At 41.5% G+C, this 27005-nt stretch overlaps 1 protein-coding gene across 8 annotated transcripts in view; it reads right to left on the reverse strand.

Moving 5' to 3' along the window:
- LOC129782582 (tyrosine-protein kinase Fer-like) overlaps positions 1 to 26025 on the reverse strand; it is a 222307-nt gene extending 196282 nt beyond the window's left edge. For 2 of the 8 annotated variants that reach the window (XR_008745135.1, XM_055792978.1), the window contains exons 1-2: positions 24302 to 24601; positions 6012 to 6268 (exon numbers count right to left, since the gene is read on the reverse strand). Coding sequence is in view for 7 of the 8 variants with exons in the window: in XM_055792978.1 (XP_055648953.1) it covers positions 6012 to 6268; positions 24302 to 24356 (312 nt within the window). In the remaining variant the exon portion in view is untranslated. The other 6 variants (XM_055792974.1, XM_055792975.1, XM_055792972.1 and 3 more) reach the window with 6 other exon arrangements.
- Positions 26026 to 27005: the final 980 nt, after the last annotated feature.

Here is a 27005-nt window from a genome sequence, read left to right on the forward strand (position 1 = left end):
AGTGAGTACAGTATTAAGAATAGATTGGCAATTATACACTCCTTATAGTCCCCAAGCAAGTGGACAGGTTGAAAAAATGAACCATTTAATCAAACAACAAATAGCTAAAATAGAACAAGAGACAAATCTAACTTGGCCACAATCTCTTCCCTTGGTATTATTAAGAATACAAACTAAACTGAGAACAAAGGAGAATTTGAGCCCTTTTGAAATATTATATGGGAGACCATACCAGTTACAATTTGCCGGAGAAGATTTAAGGCAGTTAGGAGACAGATATTTGTGTGAATATGTGAAGGCCCTCCAGAGACAATTAACAAGGGCCAGAGGATTAGATCAACCAGTCTATTCCTTTAAATCTGGTGATAGAGACTTTTTCAGGGAAACCTTTGGAAGAAAAGTGGGAAGGACCCTATCTGGTGCTGCTGAAGTGATAATAAATGTCCTTGGAAAGCTCGAAGCAAGACAGGGGGAGCATGTCCTGGAAACCCAGGGCAAAACACTTGTTCCCAATCTGATGGGTGGAATGATTACTGGATATATACGTAGAACAAAGTAATCAAATTGAAACAGATATCCATAAGATATGGAACAGGTTTCAGATTTTACGTGAAATTACTAAAAATGACTTATCATGGAATTTTAAGGCTATATGGGACAAATTAACTTCGTGGTTACCTAGTCTGGAATGGTTAAAGCATGCTTTTGTTATAATACTCATTGTAATAGTTTTAGGAATACCAATATGTGTATTACTTCAATGTTTTGTTTGGTGCTGTCAAAGAATGATCATAGGGCATAGTGATTTTTTTATAGTTGTAAAAGAATTTACAATAGTTGTTAGAAAAGGAGGGAATGAATAATGGGCCATATATGATTTATTTAAAGAACAGTGTGCTCATGTTTATCTGAGGAGACCCTTATTGTTTACTTGAGGATGCACTAAATCCTTGAATGGGTGACATAGGGAGTGTGCTAGCTGTCCAGGCATGAGATATGTTAATGTTGTTAACTTGAAGATATACTAGGTCCTTGAATGGGAGTGTGCTAATCGTCCAGGTGCAATATATGTTAATGAGTTCCCAGAAAGTTAATGAATAGACATGAGTGACTTGTATAAAGAGGGGGCTGAAAGGCTCCCTTGGTGTGCATGACTTTGGAGGAGCGATCCCCCATGCACCCAGCGCTGCCGAATAAAGATAACCTCCGCTCACTCGAATAGTGGTGACTGATTCTTTAAATCAGACGCAAAACGTTGTGGGACAAGACCTGAGTGGCATGTCTCCAAGTATGGTCCAACTGATAAGCGGGGACTTGTTGGAGCTTGTCGGCCATAAACTTTGGGAGGACAAGGAATGTGAACAGATAACAACTGACAGGATGAGTCAGGCCGAGAAAAGATAACAGAATGAGGAACAGATGGTGCCAAGAAGTAACACATTGCTGTTAATTGATAACTGTAAAAACTTACTTAAAGTGTCCTTTGTAGTTAACCAATTAGGGATCACCCAGTATGTAATGTTTATTTAAAGAACCAATCTGTTTAAAGCGTGCGGCCTCTTATAACATATATAAACTTGTGATTGTATACAATAAATCGACATTTGCTTGCATCAAGCAGCGTCCTGTCTCTCCATTGCAGCAAAACATAATATTGCATGGTCATATTTCAGCAGTGTTTTAGTACTTCTGAACATCCATGAAAGCTGTACAGCCTTTTCTAGATTACATCCTCAACACCTTTGACATCATGTCCCCATGTTCTTTGTTCTCTTGTTTTCTAATCACAGTTCCTCTCTTTGAGCTGACTTTTCTGCCTTTAAATATTTCACAGTAATATAAATTTGATTTATAACTGTTTATGAGGATACTATTCATCAGCTGCTCCATGTTAATTAATATCATCAGTGTTCAGTCTATCAATGGCAAAACAAGGTGCTAACAGATTACTCATTTGTCACAGTAACTGAACATCTTTCTGTACCCTTACTTTAATAACTTCCTTGGCCATTCTGCTAGTCAGTTTTTGGGACAGCAAAATATACATTGGTTTTGAACCTTGTATAAATTACAAACCGCAATGTGAACAAAGATTTCAAACATACAGTAGACATGGACCTGAAATTAAAGTTCAGACAAAAGGAAAGTATTTCATACCCTAAAGAATCCTGTTACACTTTGTTGATGGGAACGGTATTGGATTCCTAAGAGATAATTCACTTACAGACTGCTATGCTACACTTGAAATTGCAGAATGGCTATTTGCAATACAATTACCAGTTTTTGAAGGCAGCTGATATGCTGTTTTTTAAATCTTGTTCTTTCTAAAGATACAAATTAACCTTAAATCATCAAACTTTCAAAAACATATTTGTTTGGTAGCTTTGGAGTTTTCTTACATCTCATTATACTGAGTCTAGCTGGAATGAAGCTAACTTTCTTCATAGCAGCCCATATGGTGCTGTGTTTTTGATTTGTGACCAGAACAGTGTTGATAACGCACCAATGTTTTAGCCATTGCCGAACAGTGCTTGCACAGTATCAAGGCCTTCTCTCTTTTGCACTCTGTCCCCCCGCAGCAAGTAGGTCAGGAGTATGCAAGAAGTTGGGAGAGGACACAACCAGAAAAACTGACCCAAATTGACCGAGATATTCCATACCACATAACATCATGCTCTGCATTAAAAAACTGAGGGGATGGGGATTTTGGGGAAGGTAGTCATCGCTCAGAGACTGGCTGGGCATCAGCCTGCTTGTGGGAAGTAGTGAGTGACTGTCTTTGCATCACTTCCTTGCCTGCCTCCCCACACACCCCTTTCTCCTTCCTCTTTCCTTTGCTTATTAAACTATCTTTATCTAAACCCATAAGTTTTCTTGCATTTGCTGCTCTTGTTCTCTCCCCCATCCCTGGGGTTTGGGGGGAGCAAGTGAGAAGCTTTATGGTGCTTTGCTGCTGACTGAAGTACCCATCACACATATTTCATTCTCTACATGACTATGCTAAAAGTCACATGGGATTTTAGAGAATAAAATGAAAACCAGATAACCCCTGTATACTTATTAATCTTTAACATTTCCTTTAGCTCATACACATTCCATGGACTGGCACAGAGCTGCCTCAGACTGCTTAAAAAGTAATGTTCTAAAAGGTCAGGGCCTAAAGCTTCCTGACTTTATCTGAAAACTGTTTAATTCTTTCACTACAGAACACTTTCCAAATGACATCAAAAGACATATTTCAAATTTGTGTATGATAAAAACAACATTAAACATCTTTATTACAGGAATTAGTCTTGTGGTTATAGAAGAGTTCATGAGAGCGCTAAAGGTAGAACACTGTAAAAGTTCTGCATTTTCTCTTTGACTGATTTATTACCGATGAAACAAAGTTTTAACCGATCCTGAAAAGCCCAACAAATGCATTTTTAATTTTAAATGGAAAAAACTATTAAAAAAAAAAAGCTAAGGGACAGATAACAACAAAGGAAAAGCATTACCTTTCAAACAAAAAAACCCAAACCCACAGTCTGTCAAAAGCAACAAAATAAAATATTGTTCGGTTTAACAAGTAAGGTTTTTAAACATACACACAGAAAAAAAGCAGTTAAAAATACCACTTTTTCTGGCATTAGGAGATGCTGCCACTGTGCCTTCCAAGTTTACTGCCTCTTCATTAAAAAAAAAAAAAAAAGACACATTTTCAAAAAAACATCTCCAATTACTCACTTTTGCTGTACACTTGAATAAAAAAAAACATAAGAGATTAGAGATTTTGGCATTTATTTCTGATGTCACGTAACACCAAAAATCAATTATATATGTGCAGTTTTTCAAATGTTAGGAAATGTAAGATACTGGGCTTATGCCACAAAAATATTTGGTCAGATTTTGATTCCGTAAAACCTCTCTTATCAAGAAAAGGTATCATGAAATAGCAAAGTAAATTAGAATGATGTCAGTAATCAAAACAATAATTCAGACATTTTAATTGCCAAAAATCAGTAAGACAATGTATTGCTAAACAACCTTAAAATCTAAGTTGACAGTGAAACTTCAAGGCAAGCCCATACAAAAGATTTGCCAGTAGCATATGAATATTTTTGCTATTGTGCAAAGATGTACAGAGATCAAGAATGCAGTTTGAAGAACATAGTGCCTCCTCAGAAGATGGGGGGGGGGGGGGGGGGGGGGGGGGCAGCTAAAATAACTCCTGAAAGAACTTAGGTGCCAATGTCTGAAACAAATTTTCAAAATATGACACAGATACCTCTTAAGATAAGTCTTCAGCTTTTTTATGTTTTATTATATGCTCACAAAAAAAACCCCAACTCATATTACTGGCACAAGTTGTGCTAGACTGAGCTAGGCACACAGCTTAAAGATTGCAATGTTAAATACTCTAATATCTATGCTCCTTTATTGTTCTAGCCTTAAGTCACTCTCAGTTTCACTGCCTAAAATAACTGCAAGACAGTTTTGCTAACACAAGAGCAATGCTACTGAGGCAGCAGTAGCAAGAATTGTTAAACATATCATCAATAAATCTATGTAAACTGAGTTTTCTATGCCATATATTCTATACCAATGGATCCCAAAGAAGATATCTGACTTCTGCCATTAAGCAGAAAATGTCTGAATCAGTTTACCAAAATCATCACAGCTTAGATGATAAAACCTATAACAAACTGTGAATGAAAAACATGACTGGGTGAAAAGCATTCCAAATACACCCAAATACATCATTAAAATCCACATGTGAAAAAAGGCAGAGCATCAATTTAAAAATACAATAATTACTGGGGAGGGATGGAATTATGTTAAACACTATGTGTTGATACTTTTGGGACAATTGAAACAGGCTAGTTATACCAGTGTAGACTTCAAATCACACAAACAACCACTTTAATCTAGTATAAATCTAGACTGATACACAAGGAGTAATGTTCCTACTCCTATGAGCATGATATACTATATATATGTGATGCTCATACATAAGAGGCTAGCATTCAAGCAGCAACTCCATAAGCCAACTATGAACTGCTTTGTCTAAAACTTAACCTGACTGAAAAAAATGCTTTCCTGCAGAGTAGGAGAACAGGATTTACGCCACGCTGAAGCGACTGTGTAACCACTGCTACAGCAGAAGGGCCAAGAATTAAATAAGCCCTTAAAACAGAACTGTTTTCTCTAGTCGTGAAGGAATCCAAGTCAGGAATGAAGCTTACTAACAAGTAAAATACAGAAATTTAAGTCATCTTTACCTTCATTGTACTTCCTCTCTAAATGTCATGATTAATCATTTAGGGAGAAGACAGCCTTGCCTTCGTAAAAAGTCAAGACAGTTATTTCAAATTGGGTATGAAATTATGTTTAAACAAATCTACAACTGTGAGAAACATCCTAAATTAATGCTTTGTTTTCACAAAAATATACTACGGTGTGAATAACAGTTGGAATGCTAGGCTTTGTCTTGGTTTAATGGCATTTTTTTACTACTGTCACCAATTCTATAACAGAAACAATAGTTACTATTTAACTGTTTTATAAGAAAAGTTTACTACGTTTTGAAAACAGAGTATGCTAAACAAAATAGCAGACAACTCAGGAACCTAAAATATTGAAGTTCAAAATTCAGGATCCTGGTTTAGTTTATTGTTCTTAAAGCAAGACCGGAGCTTGATTTTTGCATATTCCACTGAGGGACCAAACACTTCAGCAACAGTAATTCTCAAGAGACTGAATCAATAGGAATCAAACAGAAACACTGTTATGAGCTGAGCCAGTTATCATTCCATATACTATCTTTCCCATTTCCCTCTAAATAAAATAGACAGAATATAAGACAGAGCCACTTCACAAAGCAGCCAGGAGAATAATATTTATTGTGACACATTTCAGTAGGTCATTGGAAAATAAAGAAAATTGCTGGACTTCATTACTTACAAAAAAAGCAGACAAAATCCCCAAACTAACAAAAACCCAACCCTCTTGATTTCTAAGGATTTTCTTACCTTGGACATGTTGCTGATATAATCCAGTTGACAAGTGCTCTCTTTATCTATTTGATTACAAAGATTTTGTAAAGTGGAAGCATACTCCTTATCACTTTTTACTCGCATAACCATAAATTTCTTCACTGTTTCCAGCAGTCGTAGTTCCCAGTCTTGCAGTTTTAATAAAGCATCATGAGAATACTTCAGGTCACTTCCAAACCCCATTTTTTTAAGGCACTCTGTACCACACAGGTAAGATATATTCTTCACCACATCTGAAAGCAGAACAAGATTCATCAGAAACATACTGAAAGAAAAACTTGTGTTACAAAGGACAACTATTAATGCCTAAACTCTGAAATAACATAATCATAAGATTAAGTATTACCTTATATATACCACTTGGAAGCCAACTGAAAGAAAGGTCAAAAAAATTTCGTAGACCAACCTATGCCTTGAAGAGATCTCAGGTCCTCCATGTTACTTTGAACTGTCAGCTTAAATCTCAGTATGTAGCCTCCAGTTTCCCATCTGTCAAATACAGTAGCGTAACAGTACCTACCTGTACTGAGTCTGGCTGAGACAGAGTTAATTTTCTTCATAGCAGCCTGTATGGTACTATGTTTAGGATCTGTGACCAAAACAGTGTTGATAACACACTGATGTTTTAGCTATTGCTGAACAGTGCTTCCACAGTGTCAAGGCCTTCTCTCTTTCTCGCACTGCCCTGCCAGCGAGTAGGCTGGGGATGGGCAAGAAATTGGGAGGAGACACAGCTGGGGTAGCTGACCCAAATTAACTAAATGGATATATTCCATGCCATATAATGTCATGTTCAGCAATAAAAACAGGGAGCAGTCTTTCCACAGTAGCTGTTGCTCAGAGACTGGCTGGACATCAGTCTGCTTTTGGGAGGTGGTGAGTGATTGCTTTTGCGAGGTGGTGAGTGATTGCTTTTGCATTTGTTCCCACCCCAGCCCCCCCTTCACTTAAACTGTATTTATCTCAACCCACAAGTTTTTCTTGCTTTTGCTCTTCCAGTTCTTTCCCCATCTCACTGCAGGGAAAGTGAGTGAGCAGCTGGTGGGTGCTTAGCTGTTGGCTGTGGCCAGCCCATCACACTCCCTAACTCTAAAGTGACTAGCCCTAGTGACTCAAAATATTTGATTGCAGTGTTAAGTCCTAAGAGCACTGCAGCTCTGAGAAATGGATAACTGAAAGATGACTAGGTAGTTTGTTCCTAAATACTGTGGTAAAAGTTTCAGATTCAACCTCCCAAAAGTTAGAAGATATCTCAAATCAGGTTCCCCCATGCAACCTTACATTGATCCCCCCCAAATAAACACATCATAACAGAGTCCTTAATTTCATACCATTTTACCCTAAAGTGCCTCCATTTCATTGCACAAAATGGACATAATTTGATAATCAGATAAGAAATATTGAATATTGCTGTATTAAATCCTAAAGCACAATGCAGGTCAAAGAAAAGTCTGAACTAGCTTTAAAACACCTGCTTCTGATACGCATGCAGCCACATCACAGAAGAGTTGAGTCCACATACATGAGCAGTTTCCAAAGACTTACATAGGTTTTTCCCTGTGGGCTAAACCCCATTTTCCATGTATCCATCTAAAACTTATCCCCATACTAATCAGCTTCAAACTTGGTCAGATAAACTTACATAAACTACGATTACAGCTCTAGACTGCAGTACAAACATACCCTGCGCGTTGCTTTTTCACCAATTCCTGCACTCTAGACAAGCCTTAGTTCTTTTGAAAACAGAGGTATTAATTTATTCATAGGCTTTTCATTGCCACTTAAATTAGCTCAGTGCTTTACAAACATTAATAGATTTCTCTTCCTAACAGTCCAAGAGGTGAAGCAGGACTGATACTCTTATTTTATACAGATAACTAAGACACAGAAATTCATGTCAACATTGTACCAGCTAATACTGGATACCTAATTTGCAAGGCTTAAAGGCAGACTTTTCAGTGCCCAGCATTTTTAACATATCAAACATCTAGAACAAAGACATAATCGGATTCAGTTACAACACAGAATTTCTGCAAATCATAATCTACAATTTGAAAGCTATCAGATAATGAAAAACAACCACCGCATAGGCAAATTTTCATGTATATGATTTGTCCAATATTATACATCATGGTAAGAGCAGCATAATTACTTTATCTCCAGAGTAGCCTTACTCCCAAAACCATTCCTTCTTTTCCTGCAGTTTCCTGCCTCAGTTAGCTCTTCCAAAAAGTTACTGAAATAAGCCTCATTTACTACATATTTATTCTCAGAACACAAGCTATGGTATGTAACTAAAGAAACCACGATCCTATAAAGAAAATAAAAATAGCATTGTGGTGTTATGCATGTACACAATAAAGACAAATGAAGGTTATACAAGTAACATTAGTCTTGCTGTCACAAGCTTTCATATGCTCTTAACATCAAAAGCATCATATTATATTCAGAATTCTTACCGATGATTAAGAGCTCTGTTACAAAGAGTAAAAGCAAACTTATATTGACTATTTATAAAGTATTGTCTCTGTCATTAGCTGTTTTAATGTTAATATTTCTACAGTTAAAGTTTAGGAAGTCTTGCAAAAACAATTAGCAAGATGAACGAAAAAAAAATAAGACCCTTATAACATGACTAGTGCTTCATTTGTGATTTTTGACACGCTTTAGATTTATATCTGCTTTTGCAACTAAGTTCATTTTTCTCCTACCACACTTCAGGGTTATAAGCTACTTACATTTCAGAATCAGAAAAAAATGGAACTGAATCTCACTATAAAGTCTGGCCCTGTGCTATCAGTAAAGTGCTAGATTCCATTTTATTACTGAAAGACAGGAGGACAAGGGAGGAAATGTTCTCAGCATGTTTCATTCAGCTTTTACTGACTCACAGTAAATCAGTAGAACAAAAGACCCACTAATATCTCATTTCAGCCTCCAAAATCTCCCTTCATTAAGTAACAAATCGTTTCCAGATTACACTATCAGGTGCCTGGATACATTGACAAAAAACATATAAATACTGGACTCTGATACTTGTTTTAAATAATTCCATTCACCATAACAGAAGCAAAATAACAAAATTTTGTTTTGCAAGAGAGATAAAATTCTAATTCTTTAAGACTAACAAGAATAAAGTTTCAGAGCTGATGATTCTAACTGGGCAAGCCAGACTTAGTACTCCTCCCATGTAAATTGAGGCAACGTTCAACACAGACATTAAAATCATAGAATCATTTAGATTCTAATGCATAGAAGCATTTAGGAAAAGCAACATTTTTATTTCCCTGTTTGTGTATAGTTCTCTACTTAAAAAAAAAAAACCAACCACAAAGCATCCAGAACATTTTGAGAAACTTTTATAGTTAACTTCTACATTTAATTCCAGTAACGATCTAAATGTGTCCATTCAGCTGTTTGTTTAGTTCTAAGTTTTCATTGTATGCTTGCAGGTTCTTTGAAAAGCAGCAATAACAGTTGAACAATTATTTAAAGTAAAACTTTGTTCTACACAATTTCCACTTCCATGCTTCAGAATGGAGGCACAGTGGAACACTCGCCCAAGTGCAAGATTTCAAGAGCTTTTAAGTAGGTTTTATCTTTTTTTTTAGGATAAGAAAATGTTTCTTAACAGCTTATATACAGAATTTACAAGTTAAACACAATTTCTCATGCTCATTTATTTGATTAGAAGTTTCTGATATAATATTTTCATAAAATTTCCATACCTTATTGCATGTTCTGACAAGTAATCATAAACCTATGCGTTGACCTCCGTATGAAATGTGCTGATAACAAAAGTTTTGCATTTTGTGAACCTGATTGAAATATACAAATGTACACATAAAATAAGGCTAAAATTGGTAATTAAGTGATGAAAGGAAAAAAAAAGAGAGAGAAAAAAAAGGAATGAACAGTCCATAACATGTTAAAGCAACCTTATGAAAAAACAAAAAGGGGGAATTGTACAGAACAGAGACAGTGGGTTGTTTTCACATTGATAATGTGCAGCTGTGACCTTGCTATGACGATGTGCAACTGTGATCCTGCAGCAAAGATTTAAATAACTTTGAGGGAGTATGAGAAGAAACCTGGATGAGACAGAAACAAAGGAGGAATGTGATCTCACCTCTAGAAGATAAGGAAACAGCGTGAACAGCAGAGAGTAGCCTATAGTGAACAGCGGCTGGGCACGTGGACAGTAGAGTTTGACCAATAATAAAGCTTTTAGCAGCGTCTGTACAGAGTATAAACTTATAAAAGCTGTAACTAACTAACAATAAAAGTCTTTGCTTCACCATCCTTGCAAAGTCCGTGCCTCAGTCGCCACAACCATCTACCCAAGTTGGCCAGCAGTGTGCCCATGTGGTCAGGTGGCCAATATCATCTTGGCTTGGATCAGAAATAGTGTGGCCAGCAGGACTAGGGAAGCGATCATCCCCCTGTTCTTGGCACTGGTGAGGCCGCACCTCCAATACTGTGTTCGGTTTTGGGTCCTCACAACAAGAAAGATATTGAAGGAGGTGCTGGAGTGCATCCAGAGAAGAGCAACAAAGCTGGTGAAGGGTCTAGAGAACAAGTCTTATGAGAAGTGGCTAAAGGAACTGGGGCTGTTTAGCCTGGAGAAAAGGAGGCTCAGGGGAGACCTTATCGCTCTCTACAACTACCTGAAAGGAGGTTGTAGGCAGGTGGGGGTAGGTCTCTTTTCCCAAGTAACAAGTCATAGGACAAGAGGAAACGTTTAAAGGATGTTTAAAGGGAAGGTCTCCTTTACACATCATGCAACTGATGCTACATGGAGTAAGTGGGTCATGCTAATCATACAACAAGCTTGGATAGGAAATCCCAATCGTCCAGGAACCTTGGAAGTGATCATGGACTGGCCAGAAGGCAAAGATTTCGGAATGTCACCAGAGGAGGAGGTGACATGCTGAAGAGGCCCCATTGTATAATAAATTGCCAGAACGTGAGAAGCAATATGCCCCGTTTACTAATGGTCCTGCTGTATTGTATGAAAGCATTGGAAGGCAGATGTATGGAGTCCCCTACGACAAGTTGCAGAAACTGCTGAAGGAGAAGGTGAATCAAGTCAGTTTGCAGAGGTGAAAGCTGTCCAGCTGGCTTTAGACATTGCTGAATGAGAAAAATGGCCAATGCTTTACCTCTATACTGACTCACGGATGGTGGCAAATGCCCTGTGAGGGTGGTTGCAGCAATGGAAGCAGAGCAACTGGCAACAGAGAGGTAAACCCATCTGGGCTGCTGCATTGTGGCAAGATATTGCTGCCTGGGTGGAGAACCTGGTTGTGAAGGTGCGTCATGTCGATGCTCACATACCAAAGAGTGAGGCCACTGAAGAACATCAAAACAACCAGTAGGTAGATCAGGCTGCTGAGATGCACCACACTGTGAAAAGCAATGGGTGGTGGGACCTTCAAACATTTTGTTTGCCCTCAGATCCAGAGAGCTTCTCTGCCCCTTGAGGATACTGAATAGTGTTGAACGGGGCTTGGTAGGCATGGGCTAAGCCCCAGCACGTTACAGTAATTTGTGCCTCTCGGGAATTGCCAGGGTGACAGCATACTTCTTACAAATATTTTACTAGTTTTTCCAGATACTGCACTTGTTCAGGGGTGAAGTTCCAAAACACTGGAGGTACCCACTGTCCTAGTACTTACCCATACTATCCCACACACCCTGTCACTCATAACTATCCAACTTTGGGGCAGATCTCTGAGTGGTGTTCTTAAATAGTTGTTTAACCCTAAACAAGACCTGGAACATATTCAGCATTCCTAGCAATAGGATCATGTTTGCTTCAACATCCCAAGGATATTCAAAATTTTCAGAGTTCTCAAATGCTACTGTAATTAAACTGCTGGGGAAGGGCAAGATGTGGGAGAGTGTCTCCTGCATAGGTTGGCTCTCTGTCCTGGTTTCAGCTGGGACAGAGTTATTTTTCTTCTTAGTAGCTAGTACAGTGCTGTGTTTTGGCTCTGACGTGAGAACAATGTTGATAGCACACTGATGTTTTTAGTTGTTGCTGGGTAATGTTTATACTAAATCAAGGACTTTTCAGTTTGTTGGGCCCTGCCAGCAAGAGGGCTGCAGGGGCACGGGAAATTGGGGGGGGACACAGCCAGGACAGGTGACCCAAACTAGCCGAAGGGATATTCCATACCATATGATGTCATACTGAGTATATAAACTGGGGGAAGAAGAAGGAAGAGGGCAACATCTGGCATTATGACATTTGTCTTCCTGAGTAACCGTTACACGTGATGGAGCCCTGCTTTCCTGGAGATGGCTGAACACCTGCCTGCCCATGAGAAGTAGCAAATGAATTCCTTGCTTTGCTTTGCTTGCGTGTGCGGCTTTTGCTTTACCTATTAAATTGTTCTTATCTCAACCCTTGAGTTTTACATCCCGATTCTCCTCCCCATCCCTCTGGGTGAGGGGGCAGTGAGCAAGCAGCTGCATGCTGCTTGGTTGCCAGCTGTGGTTAAAGCACAAGTGCTCTCTGAGGAGATAAGGCAAAAGGTGCAATTATTAATAGTTCCCATTAGATGAATCCCAAAGTACAGAGGTGACAGCAACGCTGAGTACACAGACCAGGTTAGTTTCATGACCAGCAATTCTATCTTATCACAAACCAGTATTAAAAAGTACAACAAAATGATAACCTTAGCCCAGGCCCCAGACATGATAAACAGCACAACAGGGAACACATACTGCAAGTAAGGTGTTACATAATGCAACTCTGAGAATGAGTGCAACAACTCTGAGAGGAAACAAATCAACATTGTGACCAGCAACTATTAAACCAATACAATAAATGCTTATAACAAATTTGTTTTAACATGCTTTGGTCAGATCTGTCTTTATCTCAAGCTTTTGTGCCCTATGTTGGGCACCAAAAAGGATTGTCATGGTTTAACCCCAGCCAGCAACTAAGTACCACACAGCTGCTGCCTCACTCCCCACCTCCCCCCACCAGTGGGATGGGGAGGAGAATCAGAAATAAAAAGGTAAAACCCGTGGGTTGACATAAGAACAGTTTAATAACTGAAATAAAGTAAAATATTATAATAATAATTGTAATGCAAAGGGAGATAACAAAAAGAGAAAGAGAAATAATACTCAAAAGGAAAAAAACAAAACCAATAAACAAGTGATGCACAATGCAATTGCTCACCACCCACTGACCAATGCCCAGCCAGTCCCCAAACAGCGATCCCACCCCCTTGGCTAACTCCCCCCAGTTATTATACTGAACATGACATCATATGGTATGGAATATCCCTTTGGCTAGTTTGGGTCGGCTGTCCTGGCTGTGTCCCCTCCCAATTTCTTGCGCCCATCCAGACTTCTCAGTGGCAGGGCCTGAGAAGCTGAAAAGTCCTTGATTTCATTTAAACACAGCTTAGCAAGAAAAGCTTAGCCTTCATATTCTATTTTCAGCACCATTACTTTTTCCAAATAAAACATCTCCATTGTGTTCTTGGTCTTGCTTTCCTCCCATAGCTACTTTAAAATTCTCCCCTATCTACTTGTTAATACCTATATCATACAGGGCCAGGTCTGTCAGATTTTGTTAGCCATTCACTGTAATATAACAGACTAACTCTTCATGCTGAAAGAATGTGTGAACTCCTGGAGCACAAGTGTCATGGTTTAACCCCAGCCGGCAACCAAGCACCATGCAGCCGCTTGCTCACTTCCTCCCACCCAGAGGGCTGGGGAGGAGAATCAGAAAGGAATGTAAAACTCAAGGGTTGAGATAAGAACAATTTAATAATTTAAACAGAATTAAAAGGTAAGAACAAAAATAATAACACTAATACTACTAACAATAATAATACTACTAACAGCTATAATGGAAAGGTGGGGAAAAGGATAAAATCCAAAGGAAAAGGGAGAAAGGAAAACAAGTGATGCACAGTACAACTGCTCACTACCCGCTGACCGATGCCCAGCCAGTCCCCGAGCAACAATCCCCAGGTCCCAGCTAACCGTCCAAGTTTATACACCAAGCATGATGTCCCATGGTATGGAATACCTCTTTGGCTGGTTCAGGTCAGCTGACCTGGCTGTGTCCCCTCCCAGTTTCTCGTGCCCCTCCAGCCCTCTGGCTGGCAGGGCCTGAGAAACTGAAAAGTCCTTGACTTAGTATAAACATTACCCAGCAACAACTAAAAATATCAGTGTGCTATCAACATTGTTCTCACATCAGAGCCAAAACACAGCACTGTACTAGCCACTAAGAAGAAAACCAACTCCATCCCAGCTGAAACCAGGACAACAAGGTATGTCAAAGTTGCCAACAGAATTCTCTGAAGGGTTCTTCTGAGGGCAGCCGTGAACATACATTTAATTTTGCAGATTGGCAAGAGCACACCATCTTTCTGAGTCTGTGATTAAGCATCAGTCTGCAGTTGGGGGACTGGGGCTCTTCAAGCTGTTGCATCTCTGAGAAGATCCTGTCTATCTGCCTTTGCATCTTCTCTGATGCTGTGCAGCGTGCTCACTTTCTCCTGTAACTCCTCCACTTGGCAATACAGCTCCTCCAAGACAGCACACCTTCTGCAGGACAGAGGGCCATCTCTCCTAGAATCAGAGAGGCCCCAGGCACTCCCTCCAGCCTGGGACTTGGAGAGCTGCTTCCACCATCCAAACTTCTGTCTGTGTTAGAGCAGCTGCCCCTGTGTACAGGTTTTGGCAGGGATAATTTTAGCTTGTAAGGTGCTATGTTTTGGATTTGTGACCAAAACAGTGTTGATAACACAGGAATGTTGTAGTTATTGCTGAGCAGTGCTTACACAGCATGAAGGCCTTTTCTGCTTCTCACACTGCCTTGCCAGCAAATAGGCTGCACAAGAAGTTGGGAGGAGACACAGCCAGGACAGCCAACCTCAGTGGACAAAAGGGATATTCCATACCATATGATGTCACGCTCAGCAATAAAAGCTGGGGCAAAGAAGGAAAAAGTGGGGACATTTGGAGTGATGACACCTGTCTTCCCAAGTAACCATTACATGTGATGAAGCCCTGCTTTCCTGGAAATGGCTAAACACAGGTTGCTCAGAGAGGTTGTGACAAATATCTCATCCTTGGAGATGTTCAAAGCCCAACTGGACACAGTCCTGAGCAACCTGCTCTAGGTGACCCTGCTCTGAGAAACAGGGGGTTGGACTAGACAGTCTCCAGGGGTGCCTGCCAGCCTCAGTCACTGTGATTTTGTGATACTCTCACAACTCGAGCCCTGTCATATTAAGATGCTCAAGCCCAACATCTGGTTTGACAAGGTTCTTCAGGAACTGGTTCACAGTGAATCAGAAACATGTTGAACTTTGGGATATACTAGAACCCAGAAAAACCACAGAGGCTTCTGTATGCATGCAGTGGCATGGCTTCTAATGTTTCTTTCCCTTCCAGTTTGGGCCACATGTTCCCTTGATCCCTCTTTGTAACACTATCCAGGTCCACCTTGTGCAGACATTCTCCATTTACTGCTGATGCTTTTCCTTGTTCTTTTGTCTTTAGTCCAGCTTTATCTCTCCCTTTCTCTTTTTCTTTTCCTTCCCTGCCCCCCCCCCAATTGTTCCTAAGCACCTCCTGCCTTCCCACTGTCTCTCAAAGGGTAATTGTTGCAGCCCAAAGCCATAGGTTCATTCAAATTTGTTACGCTGCTTAAGTATTTTTTGAAAATTTGACAGGACAGAGGCCTCCCAGAAAACAGGGCCTCAGAAAGTGATTATTTTTTTCTGGACTTGACAATGAGAGAAATATGTGCTTCATCTAAAAAGAATACTGTTAAAACTTAAATTGCTGCTCAGGTAATGAGCAGTAACTTAAGAGACCAAGAGACTTGCTACACATAATCTACTTTTGCCCTTATGTACTTGTTACACTAAATGACTAGGATAGCCTTAGTGAAGGCAATACTGATTTATATATCTTTAATTAATGTAGATGTTCATTAATAATGTGGAAATTAGTCAAGTGATGACTTTCATTATCAGGAGAAAAAGGCTGAAAACTTCTGAAATCTGTGCACAAATCCAGTTTTATTTCAGTTACCTGAAAGGACTTCAGTAGCTATACAGAATACTCTGGAAACTGAACATTAGCTGTATTAAGTACAACTAGTCTTATTAAAGAAACCAAATCTTTGCCCAATCAATTTTGAAAACCATTGTACATGAAACACTTTGTTGTTCCTATTCAAAGCAAGATCTGACAAATGAAAATGTAAAAAATACAAAGTAAAAAACGCACAAAACTATCAAAATAGCCCAGAGCATTAAAACATAAAAGACTTGATAAAAAAGAGCTGCTGTATCTAATGTACTATCCATACATACAAGTGACTGCAAGTTTAAAAGTCTGTATAATTATTAATTACATTCAGAGCATACATACATGTAGGCCTATTAAATAGTGTCAGGTGGTGTTTAAGAAACCTATTTTTTATATTCTCAGTATGGTATCAAAAGTAGAATTAAAAGGAGACTGGGATCAGTAAACTACTTAATTCTGACTTGACAATAGCCTAAGAAAGGGTATCTAACCTCTGAAGTAGTTTATGGCACTAGTTGGCTTAGTGTCCCATAATCAGCATTCATTCAGGATAACTGCAGGTTGCCTGGAAGCTGCCCTACTCTAGTTCCACATACAAGGTATAGAAATATAGCTGGTTGTCAGCCTTAGCTATATGTCTTCTGTCCCTGGTTAAACATTCAGTAGGTCTTAAGCAAACACATGCTGGTGCTTCTCAGTTGTTCTCTTGTGGCACTGCTGTTGCCTAAAAAGAGGAGAGATTTCTTTTTGAAGGGAAGAGACTGTGACCATCTACTTCACGTTCTTAACATGGGCCTTATTACTAGAGTAGCTCAGCACCTTAGTAATACTTAATGTATTTCTTCTCAGTACTCCTTCCAACATAAGAAGATATTACGCATGTTTTATAGAGGATACTGTAGCTTAGAAGAGTTTGGCTATCCCTGTTTCAGTGCTCATTCATCCCTGAAGAAATACAATATAAAGTACCCACAAGAGTCAAAGAGTTGAGACCTAATTATTGAATAAAGATTCATATAAACTACACGGGTCAGAACTAATCTTGGAGGACTACACAATTAGTCCGTGGTCGGTTTTTTTTTTTCTTTACTAACCGGAGAGGCTGAAGCTACTGACCATGCCTGAAACGGAGTCTGATTCTCAAGTCTGCGATTAAGTTCAGCCATTTCAGTGAAGTCTCCGAGGCATGCTATTCCAGCAGACATGCTCCGGAGCGGAGGACTGCGCCGAGGGACCGTGGGGAGCTTTCCGTGAACCGGCAAAAAAACGAGAAGCGAGCGCAGAGAGAGGATGCCAGTGCCCCAGCTCCCACCCCCCGAGCGGGAAGCGTTGGGACCCTGACGAGCGGCAGCTATGACTCAGCGTAGGCGGGGCCAGGAGTGGAGGCGGTCAACCCCCCACATATACAAAAGTAGCCCCCAGGGAGCAGTAGCGCGGCTCGGCAGTTTGCGAAGGGAGGGTGACGTCTCCCTAACGGTTTAAAGAGGCGAGCTCCAGTAGTGGTCATCGCCCCCCCCCAGAAGAAACCTAGCCATGGTTTCCACTCGGCCAATGTGGTGACCCAGACGGAGCTCCCATGTAAACATGCAGCTGTCCAGGTCACTGGGCTGCAGGGAGTGCCTGAGCCTGTCACTGCTACCTGAGGGCAGCAGAGATAACAACTGTGTGAGGTGTGACCAGGTGGATGATCTGCTCAGCCTGGTGGCAGAGCTGAAAGAGGAAGCAGAAAGGTTAAGGAGTATCAGGGAGTGCGAGAGGGAGATAGACTGGTGAAGCCACTCTCTACCATCTCCTGAGACAAGTGCACTGGATGGACACATCACAAGAAGCGGAGGCTCCTTTATCTACTCGCCACCAGGTGAACGGAGGGGTCCTAAGTGATGGAGAGGAATGGAAACAGGTCCCTGCTCAGGGCAGCAGGCAAATCACCCCCCGGCCTACTTCACCTTCCCAGGTACCCCTGTACAGTAGGTATGCAGCTCTGGAGCCTGAGGGACAGGAAAAGGATGATGTGGACAAAAGCCTGTTCAGGTTAGAGGAGTTGCCTAGGCAGAGTCTGTCAACCCCACACATCATGACCAGCTCTGCTAGGAAGAAAAGAAAGGTGGTTGTCATCGGCGACTCCACTCTGAGAGGAACAGAGGGCCCGATATGCCGACTGGAGTCAACCCACAGGAAAGTCTGCTGCCTCTCTGGGGGCCGGGTAAGGGATGTTACTAGGAAACTCCCTTGTCTGGTATGGACCTCTGATTATTGCCTATTACTAGTCTTCCAAGTGGGCAATGACTGAGTCCAAACGACAAGAAGTCTGAGAGCAATCTGAGAGACCTCAGTGCCTTGGGGCGACTGGTTGAAAGGGATCAGGAGCACAAGTAATGTTTTCTTCTATCCTGCCAGTTGCAGGGAACAATAGGGCGTGTAATTGGAAGGTCACACAGATCAATACCTGGCTCTGGGCCTGGTGTCAATGGCTAAATTTTGGGGGGGGTTGATCATTAGTCAGTTTACATGGCACCAGGCCTGCTGGCAACAGGTGGGGTTCACCTGCCTCAAAGGGGGAAACGGATCCTAGGTCAGGAGTTAGCAGGGCTCATTGAGAGAGCTTTAAATTAGATTTGAAGGGGGAAGGGAATAAGACCAAGCTTGTTAGAGACGAGCCTGGGGGTGGCATGCCAGAGTTGGAGGCAAAATTGATAGCACAGCTGAAGTGCATCTATGCCAAAGCCCAAAGCATGGGCAACAAACAGGAGGAGCTGGAAGCCATCATGCAGCAGGAAGACTATGACATCATCGCCATCACGGAAACATGGTGGGATGACTCGCATGACTGGAGTGCTGCAATGGATGGCTACAAACCCTTCAGAAGGGATAGGCAAGGAAGGAGGCAGTGGGGTAGCACTGTATGTCAGGGAGTGTTTCAACTGCCTAGAACTGAATGATGGTGACAGTAGGGTTGAGTGTTTATGGGTAAGAATCAGGGGGAGGGCCGACAAGGCAGATACCCTGGTGGGAGTCTGTTATAGGCCATCCAACCGGGATGAAGAGGCAGATGAAACATTCTACAAGCAACTGGGAGAAGTCTCAAGATCGCTAGCCTTTGTCCTCATGGGGGACTTCAACTTACCAGCTGTCCGTTGGAAATGCAACACAGCAGAGAGGAAACTGTCTAGGAGGTTCCTGGAGTGTGTGGAAGGTAACTTCCTGACACAGCTGGTGAGTGAGCCAACTAGGGGAGATGCCCCGCTGGACCTCCTGTTTACAAACAGGGAAGGACTGGTGGGTGATGTGGTGGTTGAAGGACATCTCGTGCATAGCAATCATGAGATGATAGTTTTTGATTCTTGGAGAAGTAAGGAGGCGGGTCAGCAGAACCACTACCCTGGACTTCCAGAGGGCTGACTTTGGCCTGTTTAAAGAGCCTGGTCAACAGAATCCCTTGGGAGACAGGTCTGAAGGGCCAAGGGGTCCAGGAAGGCTGGACATTCTTCAAGAAGGAAGTCTTCAAGGTGCACGAGCAGGCCGTCCCCATGTGCTGAAAGACGAGCCAGTGGGGAAGAAGATCGACCTGGCTGAACAGAGAGCTTTGGCTGGAACTCAGGGGGGAAAAAGGAGAGTTTATGACTTTTGGAAGAAGGGGCAGGCAACTCGGGACTATCAGGAAGTCGTGAGGTTATGCAGGGCAAAGATTAGAGAGGTGAAAGCCCAGCTAGAACTCAGGCTGCCCACTGCTGTAAGAGATAACAAAAAATGTTTTTACAAATACATTAAAAACAAAAGGAGGGCCAAGAATAATCTGCATTCTTTATTGGATGTGGCGGGGAACATTGCCACAAAGGCTGAGGAAAAGGCTGAGGTACTTAATGTCTTTCTTTGCCTCAGTCTTTAATAGCAAGACCAGTTAACCTCAGGATACTCAGCCCCCTGAGCTGGAAGACAGGGATGAGGAGGAGCAGAATGAAGTCCTCACAGTTCAGGAGGAAATGGTTAGTGACCTGCTGCTCCACTTAGACAGGCACAAGTCTATGGGGCTAGATGGGATCCACCTGAGAGTACTGAGGGAGCTGGTGGAAGAGCTTGCCAAGCCACTCTCCATCATTTATCAACAGTCCTGGATAACCGGAGAGGGCCCAGAAGAGTGGAGGTTAGTCAATGTGACACCCATCTACAAGAAAGGCAGGAAGGAGGATCCAGGGAACTACAGGCTTGTCAGCCTGACCTCGGTGCCAGGGAAGGTTATGGAGCAGATCATCCTAGGTGCCATCACATGGCATGTGCAGGACAACTGGGGGATCAGGCCCAGCCAGCATGGGTTTATGAAAGGCAGGTCCTGCTTGACAAACCTGATCTCCTTCTACAACAAAATGACCCTCTTAGTCGATGAGGGAAAGGCTGTGGATGTTGTCGACCTGGACCTTAGTAAAGCCTTTGACACCGTCTTCCACAGTATTCTCCTGGAGAAACTGGCTGCTCGTGGCTTGGAGGAGTGTATTTTACACTGAGTTACAAGCCGGCTGGCTGGCCGAGCCCAAAGAGTGGTAGTAAATGGAGTTATATCCAGCTGGTGGCTGGTCACAAGTGGTGTTCCACAGGGCTCATTATGGGGGCCAGTTCTGTTTAATGTCTTTCTCAATGAGCTGTATGAGGGCATTGAGTGCACCCTCACTAAGTTTGCAGATGACATTAAGTGTGTGTGCGCGTGGGGAGTTAGTGTTGATCTACTTGAGGGTAGGAAGGCTCTGCAGAGGGATCTGGACAGGCTGGATCGATGGTATGAGGCCAGTTGTATGAAGCTCGACAGGGCTCAGTGCAGAGTCATGCACTTGGGTCACAACAACCCCATGCAATGCTACAGGCTTGGGGATGAGTGGCTGGAAAGCTGCCTGGTGGAACAGGACCTGGGGGTGCTGGCCAACAGCTGGCTGAACATGAGCCAGCAGTGTGCCTAGGTGGCCAAGGCGGCCAATAGCATCCTGGCCTGTATTAAAAATAGTGTGGCCAGCTTGACAAGGGAATTGATCATCCCCCTGTACTCATAGAATCATTTAGGCTGGAAGAGACCTTTGAGATCATCAAATTCAACTGTTAACTCAGGACTGCCAAGTCAATCACTAAACCATGTCCCTAAGCACTGCATCTTGAGCGGATCCCATCTGGCCCCATAGACTTGTGTATGTCTAAGTGGTGTAGCAGTTCACTAAACATTTCCCCTTGGATTACAGGGACTTCGTTCTGCTGCCAGTCTCTATCTTCCAGCTCAGCGGGCTGGGTACCCCGAGAACAATTGGTCTTACTGATGAAGACTGAGATAAAGGCGGCATTAAATACATCAGCCTTTTCCTCATCCATTGTCACTATGTTTCCCCCCCTCATCCAAGAAAGGATGGAGATTCTCCCTAACCCTCTTGTTGCGAATGTATTTATAGAAACTTTTTTTGTCTTTTACTGCAGTAGCCAAATTCAGCTAATCTCAAATACTCCAATATTGCAGAGGCAAAGAAGTGGTAAACAAGTATCAAGATTTAACCCACTTAACTGTCTATAGCCTAAAACCCAATAATTATATATACAAATCAAGTGAAAACAATATATATCACGGTCACTTACTTGAAGCCAAAACTGTAGAGAAGAATTACCAAATAGATTAATGGACATGGTCTATGCAATCTGTAGTTAGAATACTCTTAAAAAAAGCACATGTACATTTCAAAAGGTCAGCATTCAAAGAAACCAACCATATCTCACATCAATAGACTGGTATTTTCTCAGGTTTGATATTCCTCTGCTTGGTGTACACAGATGGCTTGACAGCTGCCCTACTGGGTCAGATTATTTAGGCTAGTGCTCTGTTTCCAACCATGGTAACAGGATATGCTGTTTCATTATAGTGAATGAGCCCAGCTGTTCTTTGTGGCTTGTTCATTCTTGTGCTTGCCCATATTCAGTTACTGGATTAGGGAAGATATTTTATTAGTTGCATTTTTTGCTTCCTCACACAACATTATAATGGTAGACCTGAACATGCAAGACAGACTCCCAGACAGGTTTTACAGCTACGGACTAGTGGTAGAACTGAGAAGTCCAAAGCAAAATCTAAATCCATAAAAGATTTACTGTGGAACCAGTACAAAATATGGGAAGTTTGAGACACAAAGATACTTTTTGAAACTCCAGTGCAGAAAATACAAAAAGAAAGTGTGAAAGATATTACAAATAAAATATTCCTCAAAAAAAGAGGCAGAAGAATATTTTATCTTAATGGGGAAAAAAAAGCAGAGATGGCATCATGCTTTGAAGTAGCTAGATCAAGAACTGATGACAATGAACACACAAGATGACAAATACAGAAAGACCTTCAAAAATTGCCTACCCTTACCGTAAAGGGATCTTTCCTAGTTCTGACAGACACCCATGCACTTTATCTCTTTTTCCACACATGAACGATGCTTGCATAATTTAACATGTGAAATCTGAAATTGAAGTCTAGCACATTTTGTAAAGGTAATAAAATTCCAGTAGCACCAAACAGAACAAATGAGTTTCAACTAGTTTAATCTTTATTTTAAGATGAGATCTATATCTCACTATAAAAATTAGCGGATATGCAAATTAGCTAATCAATATTTGATAAGTATTAACAGTTAAATTATGTCCCAGATCCAATATATTTTTTTTAGAATCAGTCCCAAAATAGCAAACTAATCAACGATGAGAATTCCCAATGTACATTTAATAATATATTGTAAATTTCACTTTGAGTGGACAAATCACTAAATGTTGAAGAATTGCATGTGGTAAGATGCCCCTGCCTGAAAATTCCATTTATTCAATCAAATTACTGATTTAAGCCACTTAACACAGACAAACTGTATCTTTTGCTTTCTGCACACAAACACACCATTCCTCACTAAAAACTCTATTGTCACATACGTAAGAAGGGATAGTTTTTGTTTTTCAATCTCTCCCATTTTCTCAACAGGCAATTTCAGGGGAAAAAAGGACTCGTGATTAATGCAGTTTAATAGTATTTTGAATTGTATTTGCTTCTGCGAAGAGCTCTTACACCATACTAAACAAATCACAAACTTTTCACAGGTTGTCCCTACTTGAAAGGTAACTGACTTTTCATTGTCTTAATTATGGTCGTTTATTTTGATGCTCAAGCTTAATTTCTTAATGTTTCATTCAGCTCCTCATGTTAACATAGCTTCCAAAACCATAATATTAAAATAATAAGTCATACCCTAAAATATAATTTTATGATGAGAGATGACAAGAATCCAAATTCCCCATCACATTAATGTGATAAAAAATGTTGATTAAAAAAAAGACATTTTAGAAGCACCCTTGTTGCTTTCTAAGAACTACTTCCAAAACATTCTATACACTGTGTACCATCACACACATGAAGCTCTTAAAGTTAACTATTTTTTCTCAAACCCTGGAAATAAAGCTAAGAATTCCATTGCTTCAGTATTAACAAGTTTCCAAAATAAATCTTGGTGCAGAAATGCTGCAGTGACCTAATGCAAATGTTACAGAGCAGAAACTCACAGCATATTTACATACACAGTATTTTAGATCTTTTTATTCCTTAACAAAATGGTGAATACTCAACAATTCCCATGTCTCTCCTGCATAATAATCCTCCCTTAAGTTTTCTAAAACCATTTCTATAATTGTAGTGTTAATTTATTTACATTAAGACAGTATTAAATGGAAAGTCTTGTCCTCTTAAGATAAAAGCACATAGCAGTTTACTTTCTGCTGGAAGAAGCACAAGCTCTCTTCCATTGCTGCTGCCGCTCCCACCCCCACGCAAAAGAATTCCCCTTCCTTCTAGACCCACTTCCCCCACACTGAAAAAGACTCCTCCCTGAGAAGTGATGACCTCATGCAGCTAATCCATCCTTGTATGGAGCAACTCCACGCTTACTGCCAGCTTTCCCTACCCTGAAGGCAGAGAAAGCAACTTATCTTCCCTCACCCTGCTGATAGCACAAAAAACATCGATAAGTGGCAGCTGATCACTTTATACGTTGACAATCCAAATATCAACTGAACAACCACCTTTTGACAGATTCAGCTGTGAAAAATAGTTAAAGTTGTAGGAAAGCAGGGAAGGATCTTAGTGATAATTAACAAAGCCTTTGCTCAGTTTAAAAGTAACCTTGCATATATATAAATACCTTTTCCTTCAAAGAAGTATCTTCTTTGAAAACTCAACTCTTTGGGGGTTAACATTCCACAAAGGTTTACTCTGAACTTTTAACAGGACTGATAATCTGCTACAAACACATTGAAAAGAAATTTATAGAAGGAGAAACACACAACATGCTCATCTCACCAACAATAATCATTACTGTAACTGAACCTACAGTATATCCATTAATTACAATTTGCTTTAATTGTGAGCTGTTTAGAAGTATGAACTTTCCAACTTCTTGAGTCTCCCAAAAGTTAACACACATATAGCAAAATGTATCAGTCATTTCTTTTCCAGACAACATACCTTTATATATATAAACATAACTTCACGTGTGCAATAATTAACCCAGTAAATTCTTCTGACCTTAAATAAATAAATAAAAAAAAAAATCAGATGTCGCCCAGGTTTTTCTTACATTGCAACTTGTTAAAAGAAACTATGTTAAGATATAGCAGAACATCCAAGTCACTTTGCGTAGGTTTGTTACAAAGTGGGAAAAAGTTATGTCATCTATTTGGAAACATTCTTTCTCACTGCATTTAGAAAGTCAGAAAACAAGCTAACTTGTATTAAAAAAAACAACCCACATGGGACGAGTCACTTCCAAGTATGTATGGTCACATAAGTTTAAACAAAACAGAAACATATTCCAACACAAAAAGGTATCTTTAATGCCTTTCTATAGCTTTTGCCCTCATGTACCAAACGTCAGCATCTGGTATTCTTAAAGTACCAAACCCATAAACAGAAAATGTGTTTAGTTATATAGCAGATTCAAAAAAGGCACACGAATATAAAAGCCAACACAGTAACACCAAAAAGGCCCTATCTACACAGCCTCCAAATCTATATTCAAAGTTAATGAAGTCTAAGCTGTACAGCATTGCTAGAGGAAAAACAGGGACTTATTTCTCCATTTATTTGAGGGGAGGCACACATCATAAAGCTTCAAGGGGTGACTAGGGCACTCTCCCCCAGCAGTTATAGCCCAGCCAGTGTGCCTTGGTACACCAAGAGCAAAGCAAGGGAGCTGCAACTCTGAGGCCAGGCATCCTGGGTACTGGCAGAGGCAGGCACAGCAGGAACCGAACTGACTTGGCCCTTTCTTTCCCTTCATCCCCGAGGATGCTGCCGAACCCGGGCTTCCCATACCCGAGGGCCTACCCGACCCAACGCAGGGCCCCAGGCCAGGGCTCGACGGCAGCTCCTTGGACGGGTGCGGGACCGCGGGACCCCGCACCCACCACACTACCAGCTGCCGCCATCAGGCAAGAAGCACTCCCGACTATTTCCGGCAACACCACCACCACACCCTCAGAAGAAAGCGCAAGCTGCATCGGGTGCGTCCGGCCTGCAGGCAAATCAGCTCGCAGAGCCTACCTGCCGTCACCCCCACCATACCCAGCTCCCTCGCGAGTGAACAAGACACTACTTAGTATAACCACATCCCACCCCAGCAACGATACTCCTGGGGCGTAGCCACCACCAACTACACCGTACCATACACAAGACCAACCTACCTGACAAACAGAGCCCCTTCAACACGGCAGAGGCCACGACCCCACCAGTATCACATGAGCAGAGCCAACGAATCAACGCCAGATTCACTTCTCGCCGTCAACCAATCTGGGCCCTCACCGTCCCTTGGTGACGCTCTGTGACTGGCGGTTAGTAAATGAGGGAAGAGGCGCTGCTACTTCTGTTCCCCGGCTAGGAGGGAGAATGCGATTAGCTTCCGGGGCGGGAGCTGCGGGCGGTGGGTGCAGGCGGGTGGTGCGCCTCACAGGGGGCTGAGGCTGTTGAGGGGAGGCGAGGGTGGATACTCCACGCCTTGCGTCTGTGAACTGTGACGTTAGGGTTACCGCCCTGCCCTCGGCTTCTCGCCACTGAACTCCGGTGCCTATTGCTCTTGTTAAAGAGCAGAGTAATCAAAGGGCGACGACGGTACGAGCTGTTGGGGGTCCAGCCTGTTAGGTCCTGCGGAAGGTAGGCAGAGCGACACAGGTGGTTTGTCCATTCAAACTGCAGCCCCTTGGCTGGGGCGCAAGCACGGCAGTGTGGTCAGGCTACCGATGGTGTGGCAAAGCCACCAACAGTATTGCTACTTGTAAGGGAGAAAGAGCCTAATACCCGTTCACAGCTGTTTCTGGCATAATTTACTATGCATGATTAAACTGTTGTGACTTTCTGTGCACATCAAGCACTCTAATAAGATATAGATATCAGAATTATATATGTGCAATACCTATTATGTCAGAACCAATGGTAGACCATCAACTGCAAGCCCACGACTGGCTTGGAAATATAATGAAATCTGCTGATGTTGCTGGTGTACCCTGGCAGCACAAGGTAACCTGCTTTTATACCACTCCCTCCCATAAAACTGCAATATGAAGTAAACAGTGCCACAGAAAAAAGGTCTTCTTTTTCAAAGTGTGTAATAAAGTCTACATGCGTTAGTTTTCACCACCAAATTTTCCTCAACATTTTTTTTTTAATAGATGCAATTAGAAATACCTTAGACTTAAAAAAAACCAAATAAATTCACCAACAATCATTCTTTCATCCTTTGTAACATATTTTTTCTCTACTGGTCAATCACACCTGTTTTCATCTGCTTTTATATTCAGCAGCTGGTGCTGACAAGAGTCCAGATGTACAAGAGTAACACAGAACCTTTGCAA

The sequence above is a fragment of the Falco peregrinus genome, chromosome W (assembly GCF_023634155.1).
Source record: "Falco peregrinus isolate bFalPer1 chromosome W, bFalPer1.pri, whole genome shotgun sequence".
In the NCBI taxonomy this organism is placed as follows: domain Eukaryota; kingdom Metazoa; phylum Chordata; class Aves; order Falconiformes; family Falconidae; genus Falco; species Falco peregrinus.